This window comes from Typopeltis vanoorti, chromosome 3, assembly GCF_054136105.1.
Source record: "Typopeltis vanoorti isolate ZY-2024b chromosome 3, IOZ_Tvanoo_1.0, whole genome shotgun sequence".
Lineage (NCBI taxonomy): Eukaryota > Metazoa > Arthropoda > Arachnida > Uropygi > Thelyphonidae > Typopeltis > Typopeltis vanoorti.
The window spans coordinates 46,039,899-46,056,923 of NC_143551.1; the positions used below are offsets into that span (position 1 = coordinate 46,039,899).

A 17,025-nucleotide genomic window follows, 5' to 3' on the forward strand; every position below is an offset into this window, starting at 1 on the left:
AATGACTTATACAATGCTGATGGATTGCACTTAAATGGATACAGAGTTAGGTACCTCAAGAAAGCATTGTTCACTGAGATTGTGGAAGTGCATAATCAGAAAAACTACAGCTATTAGGGTAGATGCAGCTGGGTAGGCCTTGCAGAGTCTAGTCTCTCAAGTGACAAAATTAGAGTAAGTAAAAGGTAATTTGAGGCCTAAGAAACTGCAATTTATTTATGCCAGAAGTATTAGGAAGAAGACGGCGTAGTTTTTGGCATTGGCTGATGCAACTTAACCAAAAGTTATACGCGTTAGTAAGACTTGGTTAACAGCAGACAATGTAGTTACAGAGAGAGAATGTGAAGAGTATAGTATTTCAAGGAAGAATAGGGGAGGGATATCACTGATGATAGTAGATGAATTACTGCCAAAAGGAGTAAACCAGGAAGACAGAGTACAGATGGCAGTTCATTTGAGTTAATCTATTTTGAAATTGAGGCTAACAGGACAAAATATACAGATAGTTGCTGCTATAGGCTAAGAGGTGCAAGAAATGATGCAGAAGATATGTACTGGCAAACTGCAAAAATGAGTGCAATTTGAGTAATTATTATGGAGGACTTCAATTGTAGGGATACAGAATGCAAGGAGGAAAGATGACATGGCAGGAAGGAAATAGAATTTATTTAGCTACTAAGAGATAAATACTTGAAACTGCATGTGATGGAGGTGACTCAAGGTTGGAGTGCTGGATAAGGTCACTGGATTAAAAGATCTACCCATAAGTAGCTCACACTGCCACCAATTCTAAAAAGTGATTGTGTGGTCTTGACTTAGGAGGCTGCCAAATATGGAATTGTCAGATGTGACAAGAACTGACGTAAGGAGAGGTTGATGAATTGCCAGTACTTAGGATATTGCAGAATTTCAATGCAAATACAATCATGGAATAACATGGGATATCAGCTTAAGTATTATGAAAATGTACAAAGGAATTAGCACTGCCTCTGACCTAGGCTGTTTAAGTCTCAGCTCTAGTAAAGTGATTACGCATGAGCTGCAAAACAAAAATGTTGTGAAGGGTATATAATGATGAAGATGATCAGCAAGCTCATGAGCAATACAAAGCACAAGCAACAAAGAAGATCAGAATGGTGATGAAGACAAAATCAGATAAGAATTTAACCAAGCTGACTAAGGAAATCCAGAAGAGTTCTCTGTTATGTGCATGTAAAAAGAAGGATTATAGAAGGATAACTTTACAGAAGTAGATAAAACAGTTGAGTATTGAGTGACCATTAAACAAGGGGGAGGTCTACCTTCCAACTGAAAATAGTGTTATGGCAAACTGATAATGGAATTGAGGTTGATGAACTGAAAGTACTTAGGACATTGCAGAATCTCAATGCAAATACAGCTATGAGATCAGATGGGACATCAGCTCTCGAGTGTTATAAAAATGTGCAAAGGAATTGGCATTGCTCTTAACTAGGCTATTTGACTCAGCTCTAGTGTTATAGGTATTGGAAAAGTTGGTCAAAGACAGAATTCAGAAATGGATGGATAACAGTATAATACAACATGGGGAATTGCATGGCTTTGTGAAAGGTAGGTCATACCTTAGTAATTTATTAACTTTTTATAACAGTGATGGACGAGTTGGATAAAGGGAATGACAACTACACAATGATGCTGCTAGATTTGCAAAGGCATTTGATGAGATACCGTATAGAACTCTGCTATGCAAACTGAAGCCAACAGGGATGAATATGAAGCTGATGATATGGATACAAACATGGCTTATGGACATACATCAAAGAGAATATGAAGGAGCAGAATCCACTACTGTTCAATTTGTACATATATGATATAGGAAACTATTTGAAGGGAAACATTCAGTATTTGCTGATTATGCAAAACTGGGGAGCGTAATAGTTGATCGAGTCAATAGAAAGAACTTGCAGAATGATTTAAAATGGCTGGTATGGGCAAAAGATAATGGATACCAGTAGCGGTTTCATGCAAAAAAGTATTATTTATTCATTTTGGGATGAAAATATTTCTGTACCACATTAATGGAAATGAACTTTGGGAAACTGATGAAGCTAGAGATTTGAGGGTGTTGGTGGATAAGTAATTGAAGATTAGAGGGCATGCTGGTAACATGGTCAAGCAGAAAAAATTATTCCTCTTTATGAAGCGTGATACAGACACATCTGAAGTACTGTGCTGAGGTCTGGTCATCCTTGAAGATGAAGTGATGGAAAGGGTATAGAGGAAAGTAACCAAGATAGTAGGAAGGACTGTGGAATGCTCCCCACAATAATAGAAGCATTAAGTTATAAAGAGGGTTTTATAGGAATGATGTAGAAAAAAATTTTCAACATTTCGCTAGAGTGTGTGTATGGGGGGGGGGAGAACAAGGAGTTATCCCTGAAAATGAATAAGAGAGTGGTTAGTAGCTAGATTGTTTGCTTGGAGAGTTGTAAATGAGTGCTTTGTTATCAACATGCTCAAAAGTTATGATAGATACTGTGTGGATAGTGCAGGTCTCTTGTGATGACTCTTCGGACTCCATGGAGGTTCTTATACGATAACATTTTGATTGTTTCATAATAATTATCATGAAGTCAAGTCTATGAGAGGTTGTTATTCAGAGAATGCTATCAAGTAGTTCTATTTATGTGAATATCTAACAAGGGTGTTAAAAGTTATAGAACATTTATAAAATGCCAATTTATTTTTCAATTATTTCCTCTAGAAGTATTGTTTTGCTTGATTTTACTAATACAAATAGCAAATGACACCAAATTGAAGTGAACTACAAATTTTAATAGTGATCTTAAACAGCAATTTTTCAATAAATTCCATCCAGCCAGTGTAAAATATATCAACAAAAGAAATGGCAGGAAAGAGAACATAGGAAATTGAACAATGATACAACATAAAGAATTGGAAAGAATCATAAATAAAGCACACAAAATAACATTTTGAAACAAATGTTAATTCTGCATTTTCCTTTTTTAAATTGCATATACCAGAGTTTGAGCTCAAGTATTTTTCTTTTCCCAGGACTCAAGACATTTTTTTCTAAGTTCTGGAATTCCAGGGACTATACAATTTATTGAGTGTGGCTGATTTAGCTATATAAAGTTGTTTACGCGTTTCAGTGAAATATTTTTGTTGAGGAGTATTTCTTTTAAAATTATGATGTTTAGGTTGAGCACAATGCATATAGGTTTGTGTAAATTGTCTATTGGTTTTTAGTGAGTATACTTTATGAAACTGTAGTGGTAGAGAATGTGCAGGCAACTAAGCCTAATTTGAGTAAAAGCTAATTACAGTACTTTGTTGTATGCAACTGTTTAAGGATTTCTGTCGCTAGTACTATGCTGCTCAATTTAGTTAAGGAATCCTAATATAAGGGGAGGGTTAGCGAGGGGCCAACCACTCCTCCTGTAAAAATCCTATTGGTTATGAAAAAAACACCACAGAAGTCTCGGAATTCGGACGCCTTTGCAACAATGATTATTAATTGTTTTGGGACCTGGAATATACATAGTTTGGTAAAAGAAGGATCTCGGTTTAATGTGCTGAATGTCTTACAACAGTATAAAATTGGACTTTGTGCTGTACAAGAGGCCCAATGGACAGGACATAGTTCGACCGGCAATCAGGGGTACACGCTATACTATAGTCGTGACGACAGAGGACGAAAAGTATTCAGACCTGCATTTTTAGTTAGTGATAAATTTTTGTGTAATATTTTAGATTTTAAACCTGTGAACAATTGGCTGTATACTATTAGAGTTAAGGGACATTTTCAAAATGTGTCTATTGTGAACTGTTATGCACCTACTGAAGAGAGCTCAGAGGAAGCTAAAGATTGTTTCTACAAAGTGCTTGAGCGTACTTGTGCTAATCTACCGTCTTATGACATCAAGCTAGTAGTGGGAGATTTCAACACGAAGCTGGGGAGAGAGAGCATGTGTGGCACCCTTTTGTGGGTAGTGAGAGCCTACACAAGGAGTGCAATGATAACGGGATCCGACTTGCGAGTTTTGCTGCCGCTATGGGATGCTTTGTAAAGAGCACTATGTTTGCACATAAAGACGTCCACAAGTAGACCGGGAGATCGCCGGACAGTTGAACAGCTGACCAAATAGACCATTTACTAACGTATCGACGTCACCACAGCTCCATTTCGGATGTGAGAAGTTTCAGAGGATGGAAATAGTGACTACTATCTGGTAGCCTACGATTTCAGGCATAGAATTGCGGTTCAGAAGCACACGTGTCCTACCATACGATTGGCATGGGAACTGGACAAGTTGAAAACAGCAGAAGGAAAGCGGGCTTTCCAGTTAGGGTTGCAGAATCATTTTGGAGAGTTACAAGAGAAAGAGGATGATCTGGATGGGATGTGGGACACCATCAAAAATACCATCTCGAGGTCGTGTTAGATGCCTCAAGAACTGTGGGAAAGAAGAGGAGAAAAGCATGGTTTAATAGAGAGTGCGAAGAAGCTGTAGAGAAACAAAGGGAAGCACTATTGAACTACCTAGCAGATAGCAGGAAGAAAGCTGCATATGAGTGGGTGAGAAGAGTGGTGAATATATGTCTACGCAGGGAAAAGTGGAAGTATCTTAATGAGAAAGTGGCTAATATAGAGAAATACGGTGACGAATAATGGACAGGAGATGTACCGGACGATCAAAGCCATGCAAGGTGCCCAGACACAAGCAGCAACCATAAGAGATAAGAGTGGAAATCTATTAACAAACTTAAAAGATGCTCTCGCTCGGTGGTGTAAATATTTCACGAACTTGCTGAATGTCAATGCTGGAACATCAATATTGGAGGTTTATACTCCTTATCAAACTGCTGAACCATTTATTGAAGAGCCAACATTTAGTGAGATTATTCGTGCTATCCGCATGCTGAAAAATAATAAGGCTCCAGGAGTGGACTGCATACCAACGGAGCTCCTGAACAATGGTGGGGATGTCCTGCTGGAGCAGCTGCACCAGCTCATCTTGATGATCTGGTGAGAAGAACGGCTGCCAGACGAGTGGAAGGAGTTGCTAATCACCCAAGTATATAAGAAAGGAGATAAGGCTCAATGTGGCAACTATAGTGGCATCTCACTGCTGTCGACTGGCTACAAGGTGCTGTCTAACATCTAACATCCAGCAGTTTCAGGAGGAACTGCTTTCTACAATAGACCAACTCTTCATGCTGTGCCAAGTTTTTTAAAAGTAGTGGAAATATAACCAGGAAGTTCATAATATTTTCATAGACATTTCTAAAGCCTATGACTCAATAATATGCCCAAAAATATAGCAGGTGTTAGAAGAGCTGGGAATTCCCCAAAAATGGTGCAGGTGTGCGTAGCTGGTTCGAGAGCAAGAGTGAAAGCAGAAAGTGACTTGTCGGACCAGTTGCAAGTACAGACCGGTGTGAAGCAAGGTGATGGGCTTTCTCCGATTCTCTTCAATCTAGTGTTGGAAAAAGTAATTAGAAACACACAGCAAGTGGCAGGTGGAGTCGACATGGGTGCAAGTTAGGATTCTTGGGTACGTGGACGACCTGAACATCATGGTGCATCAACAGGACGACAGAGTGGCATTGGTTACTGCTATTGAAGAAGCTGCAGAAGAAGTTGGCCCGAAGATAAATGTTGAGAAGACAAAATACCTTTTTATGAGTTGCCATGCTGTGAAGAAAAAAATCTGTGAAGAACGGATGATGTTTTGTTGGAAGGGGAGGAGGAGGAGGGGGGGGATGACAGTTGTCATGCAGTGGAATGAATAACTGACATACCGATTATTCAGTAACTAGACCTTCTTGCATTGTAAAATAATAATAATCATGCATATCAAGGATTTAAGCCTAGCATGGCCTGTTCCAGCCTTAGAAATCATCTTGAATTGTTTAAGATGACGTCCTGGTTTTCTTTTTCCTAATGGTTGTACTTTAAGGCTTGTTTTGGTAATCTTTCTGTTTTCATTCTTTGAACATGTTCCATCCATTTATGTTTATATTTTTTAATTTTTTCTATTACTGGTTCTTGGTTTAATTCTTTCATAATTTCTTCGTTTCTTTTGTGATCATATAGGGTATACTTTGCAGTTTTTCTCATAAACTTCATTTCTGCTGTTGTTAATCTTTGTCTTTTTGTTTTATTGTCCAGATTTCGCTTCCATACATTAAGACTGGTAGGGCTAATGCATTGTATACTTTTAGTCTGGTTCGTTTTTGAACTAGGTTGTTGGAGGTGTTATGTAATAATAATACACCACAGTAAGTACAAGTTCGAAAGACTATTCATAGAATCAGCCTCAGCTCTAAAAAACGTTCCAAACCTCAACAAATTTGGGTGCATGAGACTGCCTCAAATTTGGGAGACTTACATCATGAGAACATCAGCCCAATGGCCAAGACAACCCAATACAGCCTGCTAGGGGACACCATTAGGACTTTAGGAACAAGAATAGTTTCCTATCTTCTGTTTCATTTGCTTTTTGTAGTTTCTGCGTGCACGTGTCATATTTGTATGTTCCCATGAAGACGGCAATGTGACATTGTGAAATATAGGAAGTATTCATTAAAGTTTCTTTTAATTAATATTCCAGTATACGTTGCAAATTCCTTAAATTATTTAATAGTCACTTAATTTTCTTGTTTTACAAAGTTTAAAATTGACTTATCAGCTTTAATTCTTTTTGAGCTAATTGAAGGTTCTGTATTTTCCACAGACATTTTTTTAAAATGTGATTTATGTATATGTTCTAAATGCTTCATCAGTCCACTAGTTTGCAATCCATTACATGAATTCTACTTTATAGTACTAATAGTACTGAGCTGCTTCATCGTTTTTAGATTTTTTTAGTTTTTTTTTTTTTTTTTTTTTTTTTCAAATTTGAAATTTGATTTACTTATTTTCATTTTGAAGCTGAAGTGAATACTGAAATTATGAAATTCAAAAATATTAAAATTATAAATGATTTTATCTTACACAAGTTTTCAAATGTAAATCAAATTGAAAAATAATAACTTCAGCATGCATTGAAACATGAAAGTCAGTTGGCTATTTGTATATTGTTTTCCTTTAATAAAAACTTCCTGATAAGAGGGGGGGGGGGGTAATTATGTAGGAGAACTACTGAGCTGCTAAGTAATAAATATGTCTATTACATGCTGTTTTCGCTGTATTTGTTTGACAAACAGTTCCATTAATTTATAATAAATTTTTAATAATCATTTTTAATCTATGTAATACAATATCCATTTCACTAAATGAAAAAAAAAAAAAAAAAAAAATTATAATAAACTAAACACTTTTCTGTTTCAGGTTTATAAATTTAAATTTAGGAAAGGTCTCAAGTTGATTTTCCCAGAAATCAAAACAAGACGAGAAAGATTATTATTATTATTATTTATCTGAGACCTTCAGAGAATCAAGGGAGGCTATAAATCACCCCAAACCAGCTATCATACCTTCCTTTAAATTCATTCACACTAGATGCACTCACTACCCCCACCCCCAAGGGCAAATTATTCCACTCATTCACTGCTCTCGGGGAGAAAACCCAAGCTCTTACCCCTTTCCTGACTGCAAATAAATTTAACTTCCATGGATGCCCCGTATTCTCTCTCCACCTTCCATATAACAAAAAATTTCATCAGTTGATTTTCTATAACATCCATTCAAAAGTTTATAGACCTCTATCATATCACTCCTCTTTCTCCTGTTAACCAGTCTGCAATCCACATACTTGCAATCTGTTCTCATAATCCAGATATAATCTTTGTAACTCTTATTTGCACCCTTTCCACAGCTTCTTTATCCCCTTGGCACCAGTGAGACCAAATCTGCACACAAATAATCCAATTTCCCATGAAAATTTCCTGTGAATTCGATGGAGAGAAATCCTATTTCTTACTCTTCTAGTTGTTTCTTATGTCTCCAGTTTTTCTTTGCATTTGCAATTTTTCATGTGTTGGTTTGAATTATTTATGTTTGCTCCTTTCTGATTTGTCGTCAATGCACTATTCCTTTATTCTTTTCAACACGTGTGTTCTGTGTCTCTAAATTCGTAAATATGAATGCTGATCGCCATGTAACCTTAAAAGAAAGATTCCTTTATTCTGTTTTCCAGTTTCCTTCGTTCTATTTCCTGCAATTTCTTTTGTTTTATTTCCCCACAATTTCCTTTGTTTTGTCATCAACATATAATTTCTAGCATTTGCTTTATCTACTAATTGCAACATCATCTGCTAGAAAAACTGTTATTGTGAAGGTTTAAGCTTTTGTTTATAATACTGAGCTTTCAACAGCAATGGTTCTATGGGACTTAGGCTACAACTTTTCTTTAGTTCATTACAGCATATTATCATTTAGTTATAGTAGTGCTTGCTATAGTGTGAATTTCAAATTCCATCATAGATACAACAGAAGTCTAACAAAATGTTAACAATTTTCTTTTGCCTATTCAAAGATCAACTATATGTGGGTGACATTCCTAAAAAACTACAGAGACTAATTGCAAAGGTGTTTTTTTTTTTATTTTTTATTTTGTTTTATTACTCTCATACACAAACACAAACAGCAGAAGGGCCTATAGCAACATCAATGCTGTTGGGGGGAGGGGGGGAGGGGGGAGGGGGGGGCAGAGGTCAGGAGCAGAGTAATCTGCTGATATTCTTCTTGAACTGTTGGAGGTTATAGACCTTTGGAAATGATTCCACAGAATTGAGGCAGGTGGAATGAAAAATGGCTGGGAGTAACAGGGTTGGTGAATATGAAGTTTGACTTAATATTTGGTGAATATGCAGTTGCTCAACATCCTTTCACAGGATGTTGAGTAACTATTGCTCAAGTTCCTGTAGATCTGGCAGAAATGTAAGGCATAATGGATGCTAGTTCCACTGAATGTAGTCATGGAAATATCTAGAAGAGACAATACAGAAAACTGATCTTTTATGGGAAAGTTGCTGAAGAGAGACAGAGATATGTCATTAATCAATCGAACTGCCCTTTTCTGAGCACATGAAGAATTTTTAGGGAGGGCTTGGAATACTGCTCTCATGTATGGGGGTGGTGCACCTAAGCCAGTGAGACAGCAGTGACCTGGACAGCGTACCTGGAAGAACTACTTAAGAAGAGATCCTGAGTATTGGGTGAGGATGCAGAGTGTTGAGCGAAGAAGATTATCAGGAATTCTGGTAGGGAGATGAATGATCTGCTTTAAGACATTAGTTAAAGCAAAAATTTCTGCCTCCCTTCACTTAATCAGTGAAATTTGAAAAAGGGAGCCAATTAGAATTGTGAACAATGAAATCATCAAGAAAGCTTACACTGTTTGGAAATTTGGAATGAATGAAATCAAACTCTGAAGATAGGAAGTCAAAGAGTGAGGTGAGAGTAATTTTCAGAACTGGAACAGTATAGGCAGCAGATGAATGAAACAAAATGTAACAAAAGAAATTATAAACGACAGGAAGTCAATTCTGGGTTTCATTCTAGTTTCTGATATTCTTATGGCAAGATATATCAAAATGCACAAAGTTAATTTTTACTCTTTATTTAAAATAAATTAAATGACAATTAGACTAAAAGTAAAAAAAAAAAAAAAATTCAAACTTAATAAACCTACCACCATGATAGCAATTCTTCCTCCAACATCACCTACAACATTAATAGGTGGCTTTTCTTTTGCTGCTAATACTAGAAAAAATAAAATAAATAAATATAAACATTTTTAAAAAGTAAACTGAATGCAATATACAATCTTCCCACAGCAGGCATACATGACATTATACACCGAGTGCAGACTTCCTCCTCTGTATTGTGCCTCTATCTACCAGTATAACTTTTGAAATGACCATACAAAAACTTTCACACATTTCGATTTCAAAAGTTGTGCAGAGTACAGATGGAAATCTCTACATCATACAGAAGATATGATATACAAGCCATCCAGCCTGCTTAATTTAAATATTAAAGCAATGCAAAACTGATAATTTACTTACATCATACTGAATAAATAAGCTGAAACAAAATTAAAATATATAAAATTATTCTACTTGACTTGAAGTGATAAAATTTATCTCTACAAACTGATCAACTGGGGCATAAGATGCTCTAAAATTAATGGTTGCTTATATTATCATTATTGTACAGGAACCTCTCTATTATTATTATAATATATCATTTATAATATATTATTATAAATGATAATCTATTATTGTACTCTATCACACCTCTCCTTGAACCCATTAACAGAAAAAGCACTCACAACTGAATCTGGCAACTGATTCCAGTCATTCAGAACTCTCCAAGCAAAAAAAAAATCTAGTTCTCACACCCCTACTGAATACACCTTTATTCAACTTCCAAGGATGATCCCTTGTTCTGACCCTCTCTAGCCAAGTGCTGAAACATTTCCCCTGCATTAATCCTATAAAAACCTTTAAGCTACTTAATTGTTTCTATCCTATCCTCTCTTTTTCTCCATCAACCAACTCCAGGAATCTACCGTCAATCAGAACATTCCACAGACCATCTTAGCCTGGGTCACTAGACTGAATTATATGAATAGCTACTGCCTGCTCATCCAAAGAAACCAGGAGACTAGATTTGAGCACAGTAATCCGGATGTGTACATATCAAGGCCTTATAAAGAGGAATAACTTCCTTATCTCTACCTGTTAATGTGTTCTTCAATAGCCAAGTCTTCATCTTTATCCCAAAATGCATAACTTCCCATAACTTTACATTTCCCACATTAAACTGACACCTTATCTTTTGCCCATACTGACATCCTATTTACCTGTCACCTGTCAAGTAAATAGGCTGCCTCGAATCTTCCATTCCATATACCACGTCTTGATATCTGTCCAGCAGCCACACTCTTATCCACTTAACCAGTGTCAAATCCATCCCATTTTGTTCTAATTTGCATAACAGAGTTCCATGCAGTATTATGTCAAATGCCTTTGCAAAATCACTGTGAAACCATTTCCTTTATCCGACTCAGCTGATACTCTATTATAAAAAATTAGTAAATTCATGACCTAACCTGCACAAAGCCATGTTACATCTCATACAGTATCATATTTTTATCAACCCATTCTTGAATTCTCTTTTTGACCAATTTTTCCAGTACTTTTACTATCACACCTGAGATATTGATTGGTCTATAATTTGCTACTGCAGTCTTAGAACTTCCCTTATGCAAAGGAATTTTGCCCTCTTTCCACTTCCTTGGAACTCTACCAGAGCTGAGACAAATTAAACAGCCTAGTCAGAGGCACTACCAGTTCCATTGCACATTCTCACCAAACCAAGGCTGATATGCTATCTCATCCCACAGCTGTATTTACATTGAGATTCTGCAATATCCTAAGAACCTCCAACTGATTCACCTTTGTGCCCACATGAGTGTCTGTCACATATGTGAAAGCAGTAACCTCACTAGGATATACCCATGCAAAGTGGTGGTTACAGGCAAATTCATCGAAAAAAAGTTAATCGAAAGACAATTCATCAAAAAAGCAATTCGCCGAAAAAGCAATTCATCGAAAAGTCATTTTTCTTACAAACTATTGTTTAGAAAATGTTCAGTAACAATACGGAACGTTACTCATGATACAATCAACAGATGGAAGGGGTCATTGAAATGTAATAATTATTTTCTTGCATTTTAGAACATTTAATGTAAGTGTACGTCCTACTTCTTTGTGCAGATAGCGATTTATCTGTAGAAAAGACATTTCGTTCTACCAAATTTGGTCACAATAAATCTAGTCCGATTGAAATTAAAAATTTCATACAGCCAGAGTGGAATTGCTAATATCATTTAGGAACTTGTTTATGGAAATATCATGATAAAAGTGATCCATTAGGAACTAAAACTGAACCGTGCAGACAGCTTCTTGTACTCAAAACCTCTGCAAATTCTGCTAAGTCAGCCGAGTTATTGTAATACATAATTTCGACACAATTTTGTAGCCCCGAATACAGCTGAACTGAAAACTGGAAAACGGTTCGACAATTTTTTGTAAAAGTTTCAAATACCGAATCCGAGTGAACTTTGTCCATTAATAAATGTACGAGGAGCATCATTTTTATCAGTCGTCTTCAACTGAAGGTAAGTAAGTAGGCCTAATACCGAAATGACTAGGCTTTTCCACCTGGAAATAGGCCAATCAGTCCCATGAACACACATATAAGCAGACAGGAAACACAATAAGAATCCATATTGTTCTGTAATTATTTCTTAGTAAAGTGGCATTGCTATACCAACAATCATTATATTGAGGAGGATGAGGGAAAATAGTATTAATCATTAATACTACTACTACTAATAATAATAATAAATTGATTCTTTGATGTAAATATTTTTCGCAATATAATAATAAAATATACAGGAATTCAGAGTAAAAATATTGGAAAACTTGAAAAAAAAATCATTCCTAAAGATTTTTCAACCATGTTTCACTTATTTACTCCTGTTTCTGTTATTCCTCAATGACAGGAGTGCCACATGCACTTATCTACCGAATAACCTCAAAAGCAAGTAATTGCAGTTAATAAGTGGAAGAATAGGCTAAGAATACTGATGAGTATATGCGTGGGTATATTTCATGGGTTTTGAGGAGGTGATCGGTGCAGTTTATTAAAAAAAAAAAAAAGGCTAAAATATTCTCCAAGAAAATAATAAAATAGGAATGATGAATAAAGAATTGTAAAAAAAACAAACCTGTAAACCTTTTAGAAGCACATACTTATCTAGCGTTATATTTAGATGAGCAGCGGTTGGAATTCTTATTCGACTTCTGAAGGATGCTAATGGTCAGCAGACCACAGTTAAAAAACATAGTGCTAAAGGAAATTGGAATTGGATTGAGTTGTTTTGAATTAAGGCCAAAGCAACTGGCCTTAAATCACTGTGTGTGTGTTTTCCTATTTGGTTCGCTTGTTTTTCGGCGAGAAAAAAACAAGTTTCAGGGAGGAAAACCTTCCATCCTCGCATGAGACAGGCTAACTCATCTTCAGGTTAAACACCCTGATAAAGGCTCTTGGCATCCTTGATAAATGTAGGATGCTGAAGTCCTTTTCAGCAGTTTCATTAAATGAGCAGTAGAATTTTTCTCTTCTTGGTTTCTGCAGTTTTGTAGAAAATAAGTTTAGGATGGAGGACTTTTTTTATACATTCACACCAAGGTTTTTTTGTAGTCTTCCATTTTCTAGAGTTGAGATGTTTCTTAAATTTGATTTTTCTGTTTTGGAATTTTCGAGTTGGTTCGAAAAAAATCGCTCAACAATGCGATCATGCTTGATCTCATTGTTGAGCTATTTTTTCAATGAGGAGACGGTTACGAGAGTGTCATACCTAAATATGCTAGAGAAATTTGTGTTTCCCCAGATTGAGAATGTGTAGGGCCTCATTTTCCAACATGATGGAGTAACTCCACATTATGGTGACTGCATGTATCCCACTGCTTGTGGCCACCATGCAGTCCCAATTTGATTCAGACTGATTTCTTCTTTTGCGTATATTTATATTTGTGTATAAATAATTAAGTAAAAAGAGTTATTTTCCCAAATTCTACATGTGGCTATGTTCATGCCCGGGCAATTCATAGTGGGGGCATTTCATCGCAGGAACAATTCATCGCAAGGAACAATCATCACAGAAAAATTTGGCTGAAAATGTTATTCGCTAGAAAATTATAATGATATTGCATTGATACCGATATATGAAAAGTAAATGCAGTGAAGATAAATTTCACAAAACATAATTTTAGTTGGTGCCCTCCCTTGATGAGTCTTTGGACTCCCTGGAGGTGTCAAATAATAATAGAAACATAATAAAATTATTATTATGTATTAGTCCGCACAGTTACCCAAGTAGCTGGTGCTTTGCAACCATATACCTGGGAAAGGAGTGTCCTAGGTTCGATTATTGTCGCTGACGTAAGAAGCTTACGATCTTTCTCAGACATAGCCAAGTAAGCTGGTCCTGTAAGGGTTTTCCTCCCGCAAGCAGGCAAACTGTCTTTGAGAGCATAACGCTTCTATAGACTTATTATACACTGAAAGACCTTATCCTTGTATAATGGTTGCAGTTATAAAAGAATGGAAACCCTCAACATCGTAAAGGTAAAAGAGGGAAAGATCTATGTATTGAGATTATTTAGATTTCTTATTTTCTTATTTAAAATCTAAATTTATTTAAGATTTTAATTAGATTTTCATAATATTTTTATATTTATACAGTGAAAGTAATATTTTATCGATCTTTAATTTCTTGAGGTAGCTAGTCAGCTAAAATACAATAGATGGAAAATTTACCTTCAATAATTACATCTCATATGTTGCCAAAAAAAGCTTACAAGTAGTAAACCATCTAGCTAAGTCAGCATTAAGTGAGGGATTAGGCCAATGAGCACTGAAAACAATATATACAGGAGCTATACTACCATTGATAATTGATGGTCAGCTTAACAGCACAATGCGACTTATATCTGAAACTTCTCAACAAAACTGTGGGCTACGGCCCACAGTTTGGGAAGCACTGGTCTAAAGTATTCCACATCTGTCGAAAAAAATCAAAACAACCTGTAACGGTCTTCCTAAATTGTCTTATTTTGGACAGACAGGTAGGTCTGTTCAGAAACGCATCTCAGAACATCAAGACCACATTCATCTTTTTAAACCGCAGAAATCTGGTCTCTCTCAACACGGAATTGAAAATCCAAGCCATACGATCCATTGGGAAAAGTCTAAACTTTTACATAGATCTTTATATAAACATGAACGTTTATATAAAGAAAGTGCTGAAGCCCTACTACACAGACCAAATTTAAACCATAATGACGTTCTTACTATTCCTAAAGCATGGGAAGTTGTCATACAAAATTGTGTAAAATAATTTTTTTTTTTACTTCTGTAACACGCCACGCATGCTTATTGAGATTCTATTATAATCATGTGCCCTAACCATATATTATTCCTATTATTGTTTCAACTACTATACTGATGATGTCCTGAGATACTTGGGATGAAGTATTTACAATTAAATAATTTTCACTGTGGTTAATACATGTGTTTCTTGTAGTGATGAACTCACCACAGGTTTCGTTATATAAGAATAATCTTCCATAGTCATTCATCTTCTTACTTGCCACGTAATGAAAGAACTCTGAGATTTCCTTTGGCCTACTCAGCTAATTCTTTTCATAATCTGATTTTGCCTTCCTTGCTGTGTTGACCACCTTTTTTGCCTGAGCCCTTGTACTGTTCATGAGTTTGCTGGCACAGCATTTTCTTCTTCTGCAGCTTATGCTTAATGATATTACTCATCCATCTAACTTCTACCTGATTAACCCTCCTTACCTTAGGTATACAATTTAATATTGCTTCCTCTAGATGACCCCTAACTATTTCCTATGCACTATTGACATCCTTACCTACAATGTTTTATGGCATGGCACAGATTTAAGCTTCCTCCTAAGCCTGTCATAATCACCTGCTTTGTAGTTCCACACATGCCTCTTCTTGACAGAATATTCCTCATGTTTTACAAACTCCCAAGTCAAGACCACATGGTCACTTTCATCAATCTGAGGCAATGTGGTCACCTTGGTTAAGGACAGCTCTTCTGATCGTATGACAAGGTCCAGTACTTTCACACCCCTAGTCCCCTACATCACATGGTGCCTCAAGTAATTATCCCTTAATAGATGTATAAATTACATTTATTTCCTGCCATGTGATCTTTCTTCCTTCCAGTCTGTATCTCCATAGCTGAAGTCCACCATAATAATCACCTGCCCTGTAACCATTGCACTCTGGCAATGCATGTCTTCCAGATCATCTGTAGAACTCCCTGGCCTATAGCAATAAACTGTACAGTTTGTCTTAATGGCCTTGATCTCACATGAGACTGCTTCAAATGAACAGCCACCATCCCACCTATTTCCTATTTTTTTTTTTTTTTGGCTGCAATTCATCCACTATCATCAGCAGTACCAGTCTCCCCATCCTATCTTCTTATCTTCCCAAAAAATACTAAACATTTCACATTCTATTCTTGTAACTACATTATCTGCTGTTAGCCAAATCTCACTAAGCCTATAACTTTTGGCGAGGTTAAACTAACCAATACCAAAAACTCCTCCTTCTTGTTTGATACTTCTGGTAGTAGTATATAGAAACTACAGTATCCCTTTAGACACCCATCTTTACTTCCAGAACTGACTACCCTATTCAATATTTTTTCTTGAGAAACTAGATTCCACACTTCGTCATTCTCACTCTCCTCTTATGAGTGCCTTCACATGAACTCACCTGCTTCTACCCTAAATGCTTAAGTTTTCCTGAATTTGCACTTCAGCATGCTCAGTGAACAAAGCTCTCTCTCTAGACACTTAACACCAAAACCATTTAGATGAAGTCCATCAGCGTTATACAAATTTTTCTTTCCGTCAAACACAGACCACAAATCCTACATCATTTCTTCTGCACAGCCACAACCTTCTCAGATTCATTAGCTACCAATGTCATTTTCCTCAGTTCCTCTATCATAGTGTGGCAACAGACTTACAATCTACACCTTCCTGCTCTTCAGTTTTGCCTCTTCTAACAACTCCTTTACATCCTCCCTCATAGAATACTTCTCACCTCTCAAATCATTTATGCCAACAAAGACAATCAGTTCCTTCGCCTTACCTTTTTTTTTGCATCCAGATGGTATGACTAATATGAATTTTTGCAACAGGGGAAACAAGATTTTGTTGCACATTCATTAAGTAGTCCCCTATCACTGAGTCTACATACACGATTCTCTCCTTAACCTGTTTTTCTTGTTTGTTCACTTGGTGTTTATTACTACTTCAAACCACCTGCTTCTTTCTCTTTTCAGCCCTGCTAATCTCTTGCCACTTCTGCAATTTTTCAAATTTGCACCTTGACCTTCAGACATGCTATTTCTTTAATAATGTCCATTTTGTTCTCCTCTATTTCCATGCCAG

The 17,025-nt window shown here is 36.3% G+C and overlaps 1 protein-coding gene across 1 annotated transcript in view; it reads right to left on the bottom strand.

Annotated features, from left to right (window-relative positions):
• Positions 1-17,025, bottom strand: part of LOC150108095 (phosphoribosyl pyrophosphate synthase-associated protein 2-like) — a 110,379-nt gene that overhangs the window by 23,860 nt on the left and 69,494 nt on the right. The window contains exon 8 of the mRNA XM_090416237.1: positions 9,642-9,712. Within this exon, the coding sequence (XP_090272363.1) occupies positions 9,642-9,712 (71 nt within the window). The remainder of the gene's footprint in view (positions 1-9,641; positions 9,713-17,025) is intronic.